A 19,841-nucleotide genomic window follows, 5' to 3' on the forward strand; every position below is an offset into this window, starting at 1 on the left:
ACCCCCACCCCCCCAATGCGCTTCCGTCTGGGCCAACAAGAGTGACTGATGTAAGTTGCTACATACTGTATACACGAAAACTTGTTTTGCAATTGTTGCAAAATAAATAGAGTTTATATTTTTAGGCGTGCTCAATACTCATCCCTTTACCTGGTGGCTCACTACCATGGTTCAAAGTTTGAGAACTTGACATTACTTGAATTTGATGTAGATATACACGAGTTATATTTCAATGAAGACGCCTACCCTTTCAGACCACCTGGTCTTGTCATCATTATACTTTTTCAAGGTCTTTTGTTAATTCAGCACTATGAATTTTACTCCATAATTTGTGTTTTATCAATTGCGTCTTCATGTCGAAATGCTGAGTTTTGTTCAGCGTGAATGTACACTTATATAACACTGTCAGTCCCCATATTGTTACTCGGTAGGGTGTTACACTTGTCAGTCCCCATATTGTTACTCGGTAGGGTGACCTGCTGGATGTCTTCTGCAGTATATGCTTCAGTGAGGTAGCACTGTAATGTTGACATCAGTTTTGTACCATTACAAGAAGACAAGCACATACACACAAATACTGTACATACACTTCACACATTGATCTCGCACACACAGGAGGGGCCTTCCTTAATGACCAGAGCTGTTGATAGTCCAAACCAAACCAGACTGGTAGATGTACCTTATATTTCCACCGTACTTACATTTTGTGCTATTTTGTCAGTATGTAATGTTAAATGCTACATGAACTGTGTGTTATATATTAAGTTATTAACATTCTGATAATGTCGATACAGGGGGGTGGAGACACAACGCCCAAGAAGGTAGAGAGTTGTAGCAATCCAGACGAATCTGGACACATATGTATACAGGTGGTCTCTCGGTGTTGGGCTCACCGTTTTTACACACACAATTCTGATGATGTGTTTCAATGTTTCCCATCTAAGAGGTATACATACAATAATGTGACGTTATGTATCTATTATATCAACATGGTGTTGTTGTGTATATGCTTTGTAGTTTTTAATGAGATGTCCCCAAATCAAATATCGGAGCCTGCAGTACAGGGACTCGACACAAATTCACACATGTCTCAGGGGAATACATATATATATATGTATATTGATCTTTGGGTGAAATCAATGTCAAGTCCCTGTGACCTACAGTACACAACTGTTTAAGATATAACACTTGGTTTGACTCCCCACATCTGTTGTCCTCAAATAATCCTTGGTGATGAAATCGGTCAAACAAGTTTGTGTACATCATATTAAAATACAGTAATCCGACTCTCAGCCAGGTCACTCCTGTATATCGACTCTCAGCCAGGTCACTCCTGTATATATCGCTGTGTAATCTTCCCTTTGTAATTCCTGGTTCAGTCGTTAATATTTATTTTATCTACGAGGACCTATACAGTACATGTTGGTTAAGCTCCTAAGTATAACTACCATGAGGTCGTTAGATACATGTCTGTGTAGGTCATGGTCTCTCATAACTAGGTCACCAGCTTACAGGTATTACCAACATGTAAAGCATTCTCTTCACTGTTAATTCATATCTTATCATCATACTTGTCAACCCTGCATATTTGGGAGGAAATTCTATATTGTTTACCTTAAATTTAGACATTAATTATCATTTAAACTATTTGTTGTTCAGAATTTGAAACACCGACAATTCTGATAGAAAGTTTGAGCAGATACAAAAATGTAAAAGTACTAGTTTTAAGGCATTAGCTTGTCAAATTGATAACTTTTACTGATATTTCCAGAGGCAGGATTTCTTTTTTATCTCTACCATAGAAATTGAAAATGTTGTCTAGTACACGTGTACTGTTGCTGTATATAAACATTTTTTTTTGAAACCGAAAGTTAAATTCATCCAACATCAGACCACTGTGTGTAAACATCCAGGAGTATTCATTTGTAGTACCAAGTCTTACCATCACTGTAAAATGTCTTGTTTATAGTGACTAAAACATAACCAAAGTTTTTAGTACATCTGTCATGTACCCATAAAACAAACGATACATGTATATTTATAGATTCTACCAAAGATGTTGAAATACAATGCTACAAAACATTTTCTGTTGAAAATTATAACAAAATTATTTCAAAATAGAGAAAAATTGAAGGTGTTTTCAATTAATGGATGTTGTGGTCTGGAATGTTCGGTGCTCAGACAAAATTATGATAGAAACAATGTGTAGATATACCTATATTATTTGTTCAGTACATACAGTGGACCCTCGATAATCCGAACACCTTCGTTCCCAGTCCAAACCGTCCGGATTACGAGTTTTCCGGACTGCCGAATTTCGTGTACCAGGTCAAAAAAATTGTCGTGTAAGAGTTATCTCCCTTGATTATATACAATCCGGGACATGTATCCATCAAAGATTTATTAATCCTGGCCTCCTTCTGGATGTTTTTTAAAGTGAAATAACAACAAACAAAATTCCATCAAAGTGTGTTCCTTTTAATTAATTCTTGTCAATTTTTGAATTCTCCTAAAAACCTCTTGTTTATATGAACCCTTGCATAATGGTTTACTATACTCCAGGATCTCACACAGATATACCAAACACCTCCCATTCTTCAGTCACAGCCGATCATTTACACACTCAGAATTCAACAACATAATCCATATATCCTAGCACACATTTCAAAACACAATGATGCATTTTTAACAACTTGAAAACAAAAAAATATCATAATTAAGTCCCCTTACGCACAACTGAACAAAATTAACTTTAGTGCCAACCGGAGGTTTTTTAAAAGTAGAAGTACGTACATGCTCACATTAAGTAATATTTTTTTTTTTTTTTCACATTAAGTAATATTTTTTTTTTTTTTATGTAAAATAGTTATTGGTATATTTAGCATATTTAACATAAAGTATGTAACATCTGCATCATATGAAAAAAGGGGAGACAATTGAATATTTACTAAAGGGACTTAAGTATGATATTGCTGTAAGCATGCTTTCATAAGAAATACTTTTAACAATATTTGTTTGAAAAAAACCCACAATAATTAAAACAAATTTCTTGTATGTGAAGAAAAGTCCGAAAATAAGTAAGAAATGCAACCCATGCATGCTTTCAAAGAAAAATATTCAACTTTAAAATTATTTTATTTTAGCAACATCTAGAAAAAGGTGAAGAAATTCTGAATATAATAATTCTACCAAAGTTCTCAAAACTGACCTAGCTGGCCAGCACAGCTCATTTAAATGTTTACAATGAAATAATATAAACAGATCAAGCTACTGTAAATTAATTATCAAATGAATCCCTTGAAATGTTTTTTTTTCTAAACAGAATGTTTGATATCACAAAGTCAGAAATAACATATGTACAATCTTACAAAAAACATCCATTCTAACAGCATTTGTTTAACAGGTATTTACAATCGCAAACATAAACTGTCCAAGCCAGGCCAGGGAAAGCAAGGACACATAAGTAATATTTCAAATTCCACCTGACTAATGAGTTCTATATACCTGCCCTCTAATTAACACCATGTAATCAAAACACACAAACTAATTACTTCTAAGAATTTGAATTAAAATATCATTTTCAATGGTTTGCATCAACTATAATCCTAGGTCTCCTTGACAAAAATCTCTACAAAATTGATATATTATTGTTACTTGACCAGAATTTTACAGAGAATGACCTTGACATGACCTATAACATAGCTTGACCTTGACATGACCTTTATGTGTAACCTTGTAAACCCTGGTCTGGCTCAGTAAGACACATGTGTACCACATTTTCCAAACACATATTTTACACATCCAACATATTCACACATGTTGTGGCATCTTTGGTTACAATCTCTGAATCCCATGTCAAATCTACCTTCTGGTTCTCAAGGGTAAGAAATTGATCATCAATACACAACAGGTTTGCCAACCCAACCATTCCAATAACAATTTTATTGTTAATTGTCTTTTAAATATCTCAAACATATACTTTATTTGATGTCAGTCCCCTTCAATGACTTTAAATTCCTAGCATGTCTATTGACACCATGAGCACACACGTGGCCAAAAGTCTAATGCCCAAAAGTACGAAGCAGTCAAGACAGTTAAATCAAGTACAAATCTTCACATTATCAACATCATTCTCGTTTTGACCTCTGAATGATTAATTTTAAACACTCAGAGAAAGATCAAGTTGTGTAAATGTTTGAAGTTGCCAGCTTCCACTCTGCCTTTCTTTTAGAATATTTGATCACAACTAGCTAGGCACAAACGTGCATACATTTAGAACATTGGAACATTTTCAATCAGTTACAATTCTTGGTAAAAATTCCTATAAAATTGAATTCACCACCAGTACTGTCATTATTTCCTAAATCACAGAAAGTAATTTTCATTTTTTCACACTATTTTCTAAACTAGTTATATTTATTTTATTTTCAATTAGTTTCCTTTACTCATATTTGAATACAAAATCACTCACCAAAATGAAGAAAAATCAAATATACATTTCTTAATATGTGAATATGTAAATATTGAATGCTCCCCTGTTAAACTCAGTGTTACAGTCAATGCTCCATGAATATGAAAAAAGTTGAAAACTTTCTATTTGATAAGATTAACAAAGAACAAAGGCATTGATTGATTTCTTCTGAGTTTTTAATTTAACTTTCATTGATATTGTGACAATTGAATTTGATATTTATTTACTTTATTAATTAAAATATATCTTTAAAAGAATTGTGAAAATTTGATGACTTTAATTTTCTGTCATAACTTTCAGGGTTCAAGAATAGAGGGCTGGAATGGGTAGGACCGATACTAACATGAACAACATTGGATAAGAATCAAGATTCAATGAGATCACTGAAAATGTCCTTTTAACACAGGCAACAATAACTTTTAACATATTTTTAGAAATGCACAAAAGGATCAGTAAAACTTTTACATCAGGCCGCAAGCATAACACTCCAGTCCAATAGGCCCCAAACTTGTTACTTCCAATGGTCAACACTCGAAGCCCAATAGGCCCCAAACTTATTACTTCCGATGGTCATTACTCGAAGCCCAATAGGCCCCAAACTTATTACTTCCGATGGTCAACACTCGAAGCCCAATAGGCCCCAAACTTATTACTTCCGATGGTCAACACTCGAAGCCCAATAGGCCCCAAACTTATTACTTCCGATGGTCAACACTCGAAGCCCAATAAGGCCCCAAACTTATTACTTCCGATGGTCAACACTCGAAGCCCAATAGGCCCCAAACTTATTACTTCTGATGGTCAACACTCGAAGCCCAATAGGCCCCAAACATATTACTTCCGAAGGTCAACAGTTTTCAAGATCTATTCTGTATGAAACTTTAAACTAAGGAGCCTTGGAGCTTAACTATCCATGCTGACCCGAGCTCAACATTTCATGGAACCGTGATAGCGCTGAACACCTCAGAGGGCCCAAAGCTCAAGGCTGACCCAAACTCAACATTTTAAGGGACCGTGATAGCGCTGAACACCTCGGAGAGCCAAAAGCTCAGCTCTTCAGGCAGACCTGTACACAAGACCTTTACACACATACCACCTTAAATGATCCTAAGTCGTTATAATTAATGTTCCCATAGTATGAAAAAATGTCTGAACTGGCATTGTATATCTGACAAAGTATAAAATGATATTCGTATGATATGGCTCTGACACATAAAATATACTACATTATTTGAAAATAAAAAAACATCTTCTCTAGCTGACCATGTTGTCTTGTTTTTGTATTTTTTTTCTTTATAATTTTAATTTCTAGACAATGAACTATCTCCAAAATGATACGATCAAATGAAAACACTTATTTTTTTCACATCCAAAGCCAACACAACATCACATTGTTCGAAGCTTTCAGCTTAATAAAAAACTAACATAAATTATATTTAATCAATTTTTAAGAATAGATAATTTTTTTTCTGCATCTTCCTAACACCATGTTTACCATGTAAGCAACTCAAATTAATATTGAATTAATTTTAAGTGTTGAAATTTCACTAACTTAATATGCATAATCTGATCTGGGGAAAATAATGATATAATATTTGTAATGAAAATGTAGACAGTCTGCTTTGACACACATCCGCAAAATGCATTCAAATTATCATCATCCTTTTATTTTTTTTTTTCGGAAGTGCATGCCAATTATTAAAATCATCTTTTGCTGGAAATGTAGAGGAAATTTTGGGATTTTTTTTTTTTTTTACATATTACAGTAAATATAAGCAAAATATATTCTAACTTATATACTGGCACTTTTTATCATTTGTAGTTTGCTTGATATTTGATTTTGAATAAATTTCCTTAAAAATCATTGATCACATTAGATGAAATCATAAGAAATACATAACTGCAATATGAATTTAAGTAATTATTAATTACAAAAATGCCAGTTATAAAATCAAATGTGTTTACCTATAGCGCTATTACTGAATGTATACATATTATTGATACTTATAATACATGTAAATAAAAAGATTAATCATTTTTAAGGAAAAGCTTTGTCCAGCCTCATATTCAATGACTCTACAGTAAATTTGTGTCAGTAATTATTTCTTTTACATATTTCCTACAAACCGAACTTTCCTGTACACCCCATGAAATTGGATTATGATGGAAAACGTTTATTTTGAATTAAGTTTTCAAAGTTATCATGTACACGGAAACTTTGTCAGACTAGATAGTAACAAACGTGTGATACGGTAATCATATGAAACTACATGTACTAGCGGTCTATTTTAACAAAGGAAAATAATGAAAATGAGTTAATGATTTTTTAAGCTTACCAGACTTGAACAAATAGCTTTGTGATGTGGGTTATTTCCCTTTAGTTGACATCGGTATATATGTTGGCCTATTTGCAGCACCTGTGTCATCTTTTGTCCCCAATATTTGATATCGAGACTTATAGACGTACATAAACTGTACCGTTTCCATGTAGGTTGTCCAATTTTATTCACATCGGTAGATACATACATGAATCGTTTTCCTTCTACATGCCAGATATTCTGACTGGTGAACAAGTGAACAAGGATTTGAGCATATCAGACAGAATAATCTCTCCCAACTAGAATATAAATTCTCAGCTCTTTCAGCGACATCAAACTCATCTCAAATATTCAAAATATCTGAAGAAAATTAATGGAAGGCTATTCACATAATGAACTTGCAGCCATTAAGAAAATCACTTATCAGAAAAATAAATAAAATACATCCTTAAATATGTTTTCACTATTTTTTATATAAAGCATGTTATGGTCAATAAAAAACATATAAAAGAATGAAATCTCGTCACAAACAATTGTCACGGTTTTAAACTAAGACCAATACTGTTCTGAAGCTCCTTCCGTGAGTCAGAATGTCGCGTCGTGATAAACGGCCGACTGTGTCCCCGTACATTGTTGGACCAACCGATACTCTCTCTGTAATTGGCCGGTTCACATGAAGCTCCGCCCACATATCTTTGGTGATTGACAGCTCCATAACCCAACAACTACTTCCTCTAGTTGAACTAGCCAGTCAACATTACTTTATCCAAAGTCTTTCAATATAATAGAAATCAGGATCTCTTTGACGATGGTTCAAATCCTGAAACAAAATTTAGGAATGATAACTAGGATAGTCTTAATGTGAAAACATCTTGTAGGTTACTGGGTTATCTCCCCTTAAATGCATTAAGTATTTTCTTTCCAAAAATAATGTTTACATACCGTAATGAAGTTATCTATCTCATTTTGACAGCACCACATGTCAATATCCCCAACAGGGGCACTGATAAAAGGCACATATACATCATATAAACATTTATAAGATGGCCATCTTGGACACAAATAGGATCAACTCAAATTAGGTTAATATTAGAGATATCCCAGAGACTTACCTGATGGTGTGAGAACTAAGAATGTGAGTATGTCGGACAGTGACACAATACCGACTACATGCTGGTCAGCGTCCGTGATCACCAGACGATGGATCTGTGGAGAGAAATATCAAGGTCATATTGACTTATACACCATTACCTATATGATAAGTAACATATATATGCTAGAGTTCATATCATACCTTTGATTTACATTTAAAGTAATAGAACGTTTATGCTACCATACGCCTGTGCTTTTAGTCAGAGTTGTTCCCCTTAGATTTTCCCTCAAATAAATGTATATCTTGTATACAAATTTCTTTTGTCATCAATTCATAATAAACCATGTCCTTATCACAATTTTCCTCTCAGATTGTGGATTTTATTCTGCATGCCTTGGATTACTAAAGAGAGTTAGGATTAGAGTCTGAATGACTTACCTCTGCTCTGACGAGTCTGAATTACTTACCTCTGCTCTGACGATCTTCTCCAGGACAGAATCTAAGGAGTCCGTTTCCTGGCAGGTGACCACTCCTTCAAACCACATCTCCTTCAAATAGAAATATCACAAATCATCTACAAATCCTTCAAAACTATCCAGTCATCAGTCTTCTCGTTTATCTAGACAAACATCAATTGGTGAATTTTACTGAGAATATATGTGGCTATCCAGGCTTGATAACCTTACTGTAAATTTACAGCAGCAGGCACAGGGATTCAGATATACAGTGGTAGACATTGGAATTCAGATTTACAGTGGTAGACATTGGAATTCAGATTTACAGTGGATGACAAGAATTCAGATTTATAGCGGTAGACACAGGGATTCAGATTTACAGCAGTATAGACACAGGGATTCAGATTTACAGCTGTAGACAAAGAGGTTCAGATTTACAGTAATATAGACACAGGGATTGAGATTTACAGCTGTAGACACAGGGATTCAGATTTACAGTAATATAGACACAGGGATTGAGATTTACAGCTGTAGACAAAGGGGTTCAGATTTACAGTAATATAGACACAGGGATTCAGATTTACAGCAGTAGACACAGGGATTCAGATTTACAGCAGTATAGACACAGGGATTGAGATTTACAGCTGTAGACACAAGGATTCAGATTTACAGCTGTAGACACAGGGATTCAGATTTACAGCTGTAGACACAGGGATTCAGATTACAGCTGTAGACACAAGGATTCAGATTTACAGCTGTAGACACAGGGATTCAGATTACAGCTGTAGACACAAGGATTCAGATTTACAGCTGTAGACACAGGGATTCAGATTTACAGCAGTGTAGACATAGGGATTCAGATTTACAGCTGTAGACACAGGGATTGAGATTACAGCAATATAGACACAGGGATTCAGATTACAGCTGTAGACATAAGGATTCAGATTTACAGCTGTAGACACAAGGATTCAGATTTACAGTGGTAGACACAGGGGTTCAGATTTACAGCTGTAGACACAGGGATTGAGATTTACAGCTGTAGACACAGGGATTCAGATTTACAGCAGTGTAGACACAGGGATTGAGATTTACAGCAGTGTAGACACAGGGATTGAGATTTACAGTAGTGTAGACACAGGGATTGAGATTTACAGTAGTGTAGACACAGGGATTGAGATTTACAGCTGTAGACACAGGGATTGAGATTTACAGCTGTAGACACAGGGATTAAGATTTACAGCAGTGTAGACACAGGGATTGAGATTAACAGTAATATAGACACAGGGATTCAGATTTACAGCTGTAGACACAGGGAGTCAGATTTACAGCAGTAGACACAAGGATTCAGATTTACAGTAATAGACACAGGGATTCAGATTTACAGCAGTAGACACAGGGATTCAGATTTACAGCTGTAGACACAAGGATTCAGATTTACAGTGGTAGACACAGGGATTGAGATTTACAGCTGTAGACATTGGAATTCAGATTTACAGCAGTATAGACACAGGGATTGAGATTTACAGTAATATAGACACAGGGATTGAGATTTACAGCAGTATAGACACAGGGATTCAGATTTACAGCGGTAGACACAGGGATTCAGATTTCTATGTTGGTGAGCGTGTATTACCTGTTCGCGGTGCTGTAAGGCCTGCTCTACAGTGATATCTAGGTTATTGTAGGTCTTCTCTGCTGCCAGATTCTAAACAGACAACACATAAAATGGGTTCGATCAGAGGAAGGAGACACTCAATGTTGAATTTAAAAGGAATTATAATTTCATGTGCATACAAGACAACCAAACTCAAAGCAATTTCAAGACCTTTTCAAAGCCCTAATGGAATTTTTCAAGAAAATATTGCACCAAATGAAATGCAATTTACACTATCGATTACATAATGCCTGAAGTCTCACTTGTATAAGACCAGTGATTTTCCCATATTCTGGAGGATAATTGGTTTGATATATAATATACAAGTTACCTTTGAAATGACAGACTCAAGATTTAAACAAAGACTTGCTTCCTATTTGCATTAAAGTACATTTCCCCATACTCAGAACTGGGCTGGGAGTATCCGACTAGGTAATAACTATCTATTGTCACAGATATTTATTGTCACTTACAATAACATCAAACTTGGCATATATATTGACAACACGTCCATTGGCGTCGAGAACAGGCAGTGCCGATATCCGGTGTTCCACAAACATGTTCAGGGCTTTGTACAGCGGTGTGTCTGTGTTAGCCTGGCAAGGAATAAATTTTCATTTACACTAAAGTCAGCAAAAAATGGCTTTTTCAATCTGTGGTTATTATTGAAAACTCAGAGCTATTTCTTGTGTACTGTTATCAAATACCAGGACTGTGATTAATTTTCTAACGATGTGTTGACAAAAATAATGATAATAGAAAATATGATCATCAAGGTCACAAAAAGATTTGATCCTGAACCTCATATAACAATATGGTGGTAACCATGTTTGTTTTTTGGGGTTTATCATCCCATGAACATCCAGGGTCATTTTGAGGCAGAGTGTCTTTGTAGTAGCTGGTGGCTACCTCACTGAACAATATACAGTATGCCTGTCACACATCATCCAGATCAATTAAGGTAAAGTGCCTCGCCTTAGAACACATCCATGACAGCACAGACGAGCCCATTTCTTAGCTTTCTGAGAAACACAAACTGACACGGGTAGGGAGCATCAAACCACACATCTCGAATCCTCATCTGAGGTTACATAGCCTTCATTGAGGCTCAAACCAACGGAGCTGATCCCGATTTATTTAACAAGACACTGAAAATTCACACCTACTTAACCAATAAATCACAATACTGCATGAACATCAGGTCATCACAAAGAAATTTAAAGATTTAAACCATTCTGATCAAACTTACGGTGACAACATTGTCATACGTTCCTATGTTCAATTCCTTTAACGTCTTCTGCATATAACTAGGCTTTGGTAGTTCATTGATCTGTAAATGGACAAAAGTACATTTGTAAACATCAAATTAATACAACCTTTAATATTGCATTTATACAATATCAATTATTCAACACAAAATTAATGCATACGATTAAAGCAGATCTCCAAAATCACATTTTTCATTTTACCGAGGCTTTAAACTGGACTTTTGATGATGAATGAAAAAAATCTGTTGAAGCATATCTCACTTCTGACCAATTTTTATGAAAATTTACACAAATTGAAGATTCTCTTTCTCACTAAATATCTAAGTTTTTTGTAGACTCAGATGTTTCCTACTTACATATAAGTATAGAAAGCGCAGAATCCTTTTGTGGGTGAGGATGTAGATTGCATTGCCTGTCAGTCTGTCGATGACCGGTAGTCTGTGGACATGTTTGTCGATGAGAGTCTTGATGGCATCAAACAAACTTGCGTCGGGATCAATGTACACAAAGGGCTTCTGTTTGTCCTTCAATTCTTCTGTAAACATTCACAAAGAAAATGTCAAATCAAGGTCAAGGTCACTGTGACCTAACAGCATTGCACTGCACATTGGCTTTAGGTGATGCAAGCTTTATACTGCAAGTTTTGTCAAGGTATCTTCAACAGTTTAGATATTAGGGCCCACGACAAGAAATAATTCAATATGTCTCCCTTCATTTGAAGGGGAGACATTATCAATTGAAGTTTTGACAAATGAAATATCTATGTCAAAGTGATTCTAGTTTTAAACTAGAAACATGAATACCCCCATCCTCCTCTGCAACAATGCATCCCATGCAGAAAAGGTCAAAGCTGAACTTTGAAAGGGGTCAATGGTGAACTTTGACCCTACTTTTGACCCTTTAACCTTGACCTATGACCACAGGAATGTGATCATGTGTAGAACTTGATGTTGTGAATCTATAGTGTAAATATGAATCAAATCTGTTGAGGGGTTCTCAAGATAATGATGGAATGGGATGGACAGACATACATGGGTTCAACACTATATGCTATGGCCCTTCCTGGACCCCTGACTTGTAATGATGTAAATAATTGTTTAAATACTTTTCACATATGTATACACATGTACACTGGACATATGATACTCTATTTATCTTACGATAAACCCATGATCGGTAATAAGCCCACCCACAATTATTGCAGTACATTTAAATTACATACAAACGATATCTTATTGTCCAGTAGTAAATGTTAATGTGAAGACCCCTGGGCTTATTGAAGGATAAATACAATGATTTACCTCGCCAAGTCTCGATCTTGTGTTCTTCAAGTTCATCCATTCGTGCCTGAAACAAATGACAGACCAGATGTCAACCATTTTATAATTACAGATAGGAACCGCAGCATGTCAACCATTTTATAATTACAGATAGGAACCGCAGCATGTCAACCATTTTATAATTACAGATAGGAACCGCAGCATGTCAACCATTTTATCATTACAGATAGGAACCGCAGCATGTCAACCATTTTATAATTACAGATAGGAACCGCAGCATGTCAACCATTTTATAGTTACAGATAGGAACCGCAGCATGTCAACCATTTTATCATTACAGATAGGAACCGCAGCATGTCAACCATTTTATAGTTACAGATAGGAACCGCAGCATGTCAACCATTTTATAATTACAGATAGGAACCGCAGCATGTCAACCATTTTATAATTACAGATAGGAACCGCAGCATGTCAACCATTTTATAATTACAGATAGGAACCTCAGCATGTCAACCATTTTATCATTACAGATAGGAACCGCAGCATGTCAACCATTTTATAGTTACAGATAGGAACCGCAGCATGTCAACCATTTTATAATTACAGATAGGAACCGCAGCATGTCAACCATTTTATCATTACAGATAGGAACCGCAGCATGTCAACCATTTTATAATTACAGATAGGAACCGCAGCATGTCAACCATTTTATCATTACAGATAGGAACCGCAGCATGTCAACCATTTTATGATTACAGATAGGAACCGCAGCATGTCAACCATTTTATCATTACAGATAGGAACCGCAGCATGTCAACCATTTTATAATTACAGATAGGAACCGCAGCATGTCAACCATTTTATAATTACAGATAGGAACCGCAGCATGTCAACCATTTTATCATTACAGATAGGAACCGCAGCATGTCAACCATTTTATAATTACTGATAGGAACCGCAGCATGTCAACCATTTTATAATTACAGATAGGAACCGCAGCATGTCAACCATTTTATAATTACTGATAGGAACCGCAGCATGTCAACCATTTTATCATTACAGATAGGAACCGCAGCATGTCAACCATTTTATAATTACAGATAGGAACCGCAGCATGTCAACCATTTTATAATTACAGATAGGAACCGCAGCATGACAACCATTTTATAATTACAGATAGGAACCGCAGCATGTCAACTCAACCATTTTATCATTACAGATAGGAACCGCAGCATGTCAACCATTTTATCATTACAGATAGGAACTGCAGCATGTCAACCATTTTATAATTACAGATAGGAACCGCAGCATGTCAACCATTTTATCATTACAGATAGGAACCGCAGCATGTCAACCATTTTATCATTACAGATAGGAACCGCAGCATGACAACCATTTTATAATTACAGATAGGAACCGCAGCATGTCAACCATTTTATAATTACAGATAGGAACCGCAGCATGTCAACCATTTTATAATTACAGATAGGAACCGCAGCATGACAACCATTTTATAATTACAGATAGGAACCGCAGCATGTCAACCATTTTATCATTACAGATAGGAACCGCAGCATGTCAACCATTTTATAATTACAGATAGGAACCGCAGCATGTCAACCATTTTATAATTACAGATAGGAACCGCAGCATGTCAACCATTTTATCATTACAGATAGGAACCGCAGCATGTCAACCATTTTATAATTACAGATAGGAACCGCAGCATGTCAACCATTTTATAATTACAGATAGGAACCGCAGCATGTCAACCATTTTATAATTACAGATAGGAACCGCAGCATGTCAACCATTTTATCATTACAGATAGGAACCGCAGCATGACAACCATTTTATAATTACAGATAGGAACCGCAGCATGTCAACCATTTTATCATTACAGATAGGAACCGCAGCATGTCAACCATTTTATAATTACAAGTTTATGATTAAACAAGAGGCCCAGAGGGCCTGTATCGCTCACCTGGTTTCATGAGATATGAAACAAGAATGATGCTTAAGTATATTTGTCGCTGGTATTGCTATGTCAATATATATCATAAGCATTTTATATGGGTACATGTACATTGGTTTTATTTTAATACTAAAAATGCCAAAAAGTGCATTAATCCATGAAATGAAATTGACTTTTGGCGCGACCCCATAGGGATGCTACCACACAAATGTGAGTGATATCCATTGCTTAGTTTCAGAGAGGATCTTGTTTAGACTAATTGACCCCTTTTGACCCTGCCCTCTGCCCCCTGGGGGGTCAGCTCCTTCCTTTATACAATTTTGAATCCCTACCCCAATAGGATGCTACCAGTCAAACCATTGCTAAGTTTCAGAGAATAAGTTGTTTAAATCAATTTAGCCAAATTGACCCCTTTTGGCCCCACCCCTCAGCCCCCTGGCGGCCTGGGTCAACCCCAACATTTGTACAATTTTGAATCCCCACCCAATAACCATGCTACCATACAAATGTGAGTAATATCCATTGCTTAGTTTCAGAGAAGTTGTTTAAACAAATTGACCAATTTTGGCCCCGCCCCTCAGGCCCCTTGGGGGTCAACCCCAACATTTGTACAATTTTGAATCCCCACCCCATAACCATGCTACCATACAAATGTGAGTAATATCCATTGCTTAGTTTCAGAGAAGTTGTTTAAACAAATTGACCAATTTTGGCCCCGCCCCTCAGGCCCCTTGGGGGTCAGCCCCACCATTTGTAGAATTTTGAATCCCCACCCCATAGAGATGCTACCAGGCAAATATGAGCGATATCCATTGCTTAGTTTCAGAGCAGAAGTCGTTTATATAAATTCTGCAAAACTGACCCCTTTTGGCCCCGCCCCTCAGCCCCCAGGGGGTCGGCCCCGTCATTTGTACAATTTCAAATTCCTACCCCAAGGTGATGCTACCAGTAAAATATGAGAGATATCCATTGTTTGGTTCCAGAGAAGAAGTCAATTATATGAATATAGCCAGATTGACCACATTTGGCCCCGCCCCTCAGGCCCCTGAGGGGTCAGCCCCATCATTTGTACAATTTTGAGTCCCCACCCCATAGTGGTGCTACCAAGCAAATATGAGTGAAAGCCATTGCTTGGTTTCAGAAAAGAAGTCGTTTATATCAATATAGCCAGATTGACCCCTTTTTGCCCCGCCCCTCAGGCCCCTGAGGGGTCAGCCCCATCATTTGTACAATTTTGAGTCCCCACCCCATAGCAATGCTACCAGGCAAATATGAGTGAAAGCCATTGCTTGGTTTCAGAGAAGAAGTCGTTTATATCAATAGCGCCAAAATGACCCCTTTTGGCCTCGCCCCAGAGGCCCCCAGGGAGTCAGCCCCATCATTTGTACAATTTTGAGTCCTCTACTCATAGGGATGCTTCTGACCAAATTTGTTCAAATTCCGATCAGCGTTTATGAAGAAGAAGTCAAATAAATCAATTGTTGACGGACGGACGACAGACGGACGGACGGACGACGGACGCCACGGTATGGCATAAGCTCACCTTGGTCCTTCGGACCAGGTGAGCTAAAAATTACACCCACAGACAAGTCAGATACTACTGAAATTTTTACTCGAGTAAGGAACAAACTAACATGCAACCTCTCAGGAAAATTCTATTAACAATTATAATAATCAACAATTGTATAGCTGTTACCATGTAAAGTATTGTTAACATTATAATAATCAACAATTGTATAGCTGTTACCATGTAAAGTATTATTAACATTATAATAATCAACAATTGTATATAGCTGTTACCATGTGAAGTATATCTTTGTAGCTTAATTCACTTTAGACCTATACATAAATATATTTTAATTATGTAGTTACAATTAATAACCATTTATAAACAGCTTTTAAAAGCTTGAATTGGGACAAGTGAAAACGATTAAAATTGAGAAAAAAATAGTTCGAGTAACTGATCAAAAATTAAACTGGTAATTGAGCAGGTTTTTGCGTGTTTAACAAGTTTTTGGACCAATGTGTTTTAAATAATCCTAACTTGAGCACACAATAAAAATCACCTCTGGAGACTTGTAATATTTCTGTAGAATGTTTATGAAGTCTGTAATTGTCAGCATACCTGTTAAATAAAAAAAAAATCAATTATAAATTCTTAAGACCTTACACTTTCTATATAATTCACACACAAATCTATGAAATCCAATATGTTACATTAAATTGAAGTCCTATAATCAATAACATGTATAATATCGGACAACTATTTATTTGTTTCTAAATACACTTTCCAATAACTTTCTTTTTATTTTTAAAATTTTAATTGAAATAAATCAATATTTAAATTTACATATTCAATATAATGCCAATAAGACTGGGTTAAGTTCTTTATTCCATTTCTCGTTTACCTTGGAAAATGCCCAAACGATCAGGCAGACAAGTACAGTAGATTGTCAATATCTGAATTATTATTGTGTTGTAGCCGATAGCATACAGAGACAAATATGTGCCTTCAATTCAGTGTTTACATCTATATTCAACTTAACTTGAGCACACAAACTTGAGATTACGTAATATGAGGATGTTAACTTCCCTACCTTGACCTTACGACTAGAAAAACTTAACGGATCTCCGGAGATAAAAACATTTGACAGAGCGAGTGCTATCTGGACAGAGACGACATCATAGGAAAATAACGTGACCGCCCCGATACATATCTACTTCAACACTAACTAAACAAAGACAGACAAATCGGATAAACAGTTAAATCATTTATACAGGGGGTTAAACAGCTAAACAGAACCAACGCTAGTTCACAAGCTAGAATGATTAGTGAACGGTTGTTGATGTGTATGAATATCAAAAGTTTTCCAGGGCGTTGTAATGTGTAAGAAATATTCCCACCTGCACCATGCAGAGACCAAATTTCTCAGCCCTAACAACCACCAGACAAATATAATTAACATATGTGGTTGAGCAATGAAAATATAGATATTACAAAATTTATTCATCCAAATTAGATACTATATATGTACATGTATATATCTATAAATATGATCCTGCGTGATTAATATATTCTATATTTAGAACATACATGTGCTACAAATATATAATATCAATAATCATGTCCATTAACCTGTCTTTGTGGGAGGAAAGTCAGCAATAAAGAAATTTAATTGATTGTATTTATGACAGATAATTTAAACTTGAACTTTTAAGGTAAGCTCATATATGACAGATAATTTAAACTTGAACTTTTTAGGTAAGCTCATAGTGATAAGTATGACATCTGACCCCTCAAATTTGCATCAGCTCTGGATTAAATCATTTATCCAGTTTTAATACTTACCAACATAGTCCTGTTTGACATTGTCCCAGAGCGGTGCCGCCCGAACACCATTGTACACCAACGCAAAAAATGCCTTTTTTACCTGGAATGACACAAGTAACTATTCTTTAAAACTTTGACAATATCGCCAGAAAGCAAATATAATGTGTATGGCAAAAACCCCTTACAGCTCCCGCAATTTAAGCTTAAACTTAATGTTTAAAGGGCCACAACTCTGTCAAAAAGATCATGCAATTAACCTTTTTGCTAAAGTCAACAAACAGTCTTTTTTTAAAGGAATTCATCATTTCAGCATTTATCTTATCATCAACAAAATTCAAATGTTTACAAGGAAATTCAGAAAATCAATACATTTTTATCAACTTTTAATCAGGAAAGCCTGAGTGTAACTTAGTTTTGTTTCTGATTAAACACTTCTAAAACAATTTTGTGGAATACTGTAGTCGAGATTGAGGAGGTTCCACCACTGTTGCTAGGAGACAATGTACAATGTCACTTTACAGTAAACTCTGTTGTTTTAAAGTTGTGAAGTTAAATTCCCATGAAGAGTTCTACTGGAAGATGTTCTTATTAAGGGGTTATCCTACTATCGAGAGTTATCCCTATAAACTGCACATGTATAAAGGTCTGCAGGCATCATATTTACCAATGAAGTGACCCTATTTAAGGAGGAAATCCCTTTTGTGATCACTGTATTAAAAATAAACAAGAGAATTTTGGCAAATTACAGACTCCCTTCTAATATAGGTCAAAATACAGATCACAGTGACCTTGTTTTGATACATGACGCTGCCTCATGTTGGTAAGTTCATATCCCAAGTGTGAAGTTCCAGTGACAAATATTGATAATCCTATCTTATAACTTATGTTACTTACATTTTTTCACATACATACTGGTAATATAGTTTCCACTACAATTTTACAGTTTATTATAAAGCGTCTTTTGCTAGAAATATTCAATCGAAACAGAAATAAAACCTCTTTCATGGTGTCAAACAAGTATTTTTTATATTATGAAAGTCACACAATCAATCTGGGTTAATAGCCTGTCAACAAGGGACAGTAAAACTTCAATAAATTTAATTACTTTCCCCAATAGCAAGACTGCTGCATTTTAACGATTTCATATGAAACGAATCGTAAAGTTGCTGTATACATCAATGCAATATTCTACAGTGCTAATTAAATTCTATGATGTCTATTAAAGACTGTTTTATGAACGTGGTGCCAGATAACTGTATTACCTGAATAGCAAGGTATTGATTTTAAAGTTTATTTTTTTATCAGGATGGAGTGAACTTCACAGCTGTCACTGAACTTTGCATACCTTGTAGAAATTTCTCCAAGATATAACAAGGAGTGGTAGATTCATAACTGCCAGCAAGAAGATGAGATATTTCACATTGTAGAAACTCTGTTTTATCATCATATATATCTAAGTATATAGATGAAAAATTGCACCTTGTCTGTAATTGAAGCACTGAATATCATTTAAATCTTCTTTCAAAATTATCTTTTTAATTATTTTATTTTTCAAATATTTCTTAAAAATTTGACACTCCCATCTTTTATAAGACTTTAATAAAAAGTTACATTTACATCAAATACGTGTCTTTTTTTATTATTGAGTATCACAATTTCATATATTTTATCAAATTTACATAACAAATAATATTCCTAGAAATATATCTTTAAGATAGAAAATAGGCAGACAGAAACATAACATCAGCAAGTTTAGCCCTTTGTGAAAGCATTGTAAACATTTTTACTTCTAGCCTGCCCGACAGGTATTGGTATGCCGGCAGCATGATATACCTGTGCTTTATTTCAACATGCCAATCCTAATTAATCTCATAACTACAAAATAAGCTTGAATGTGTTTACTGTCAGAATTCTGTCTACAAATGTCAGGATTAATTACCGACTGACAAAGTCTATCTGTGTTCCACAGATCATAAGTAAAGAGTTGTGTTTTTAC

The 19,841-nt window shown here is 35.5% G+C and overlaps 1 protein-coding gene across 10 annotated transcripts in view; it reads right to left on the bottom strand.

Annotated features, from left to right (window-relative positions):
* Positions 1–3,341: 3,341 nt before the first annotated feature.
* The window catches only part of LOC117343834 (5'-AMP-activated protein kinase subunit gamma-1-like), a 343,598-nt gene continuing 327,098 nt past the window's right edge, over positions 3,342–19,841 (bottom strand). For 9 of the 10 annotated variants that reach the window (XM_033906359.1, XM_033906356.1, XM_033906357.1 and 6 more), the window contains 10 exons: positions 17,864–17,945; positions 16,581–16,639; positions 12,561–12,606; positions 11,616–11,794; positions 11,241–11,321; positions 10,465–10,587; positions 9,971–10,042; positions 8,350–8,430; positions 7,902–7,995; positions 3,342–7,609 (listed from right to left, as the gene is read on the bottom strand). In XM_033906359.1, coding sequence (XP_033762250.1) covers positions 7,581–7,609; positions 7,902–7,995; positions 8,350–8,430; positions 9,971–10,042; positions 10,465–10,587; positions 11,241–11,321; positions 11,616–11,794; positions 12,561–12,606; positions 16,581–16,639; positions 17,864–17,945 — 846 coding nt within the window. In that variant the 3' untranslated portion in view covers positions 3,342–7,580. The remainder of the gene's footprint in view (positions 7,610–7,901; positions 7,996–8,349; positions 8,431–9,970; positions 10,043–10,464; positions 10,588–11,240; positions 11,322–11,615; positions 11,795–12,560; positions 12,607–16,580; positions 16,640–17,863; positions 17,946–19,841) is intronic. The other variant, XR_004536086.1, reaches the window with a different exon arrangement.

This window comes from Pecten maximus, chromosome 15 (genome assembly GCF_902652985.1).
Source record: "Pecten maximus chromosome 15, xPecMax1.1, whole genome shotgun sequence".
NCBI classification, from domain to species: Eukaryota; Metazoa; Mollusca; class Bivalvia; order Pectinida; family Pectinidae; genus Pecten; species Pecten maximus.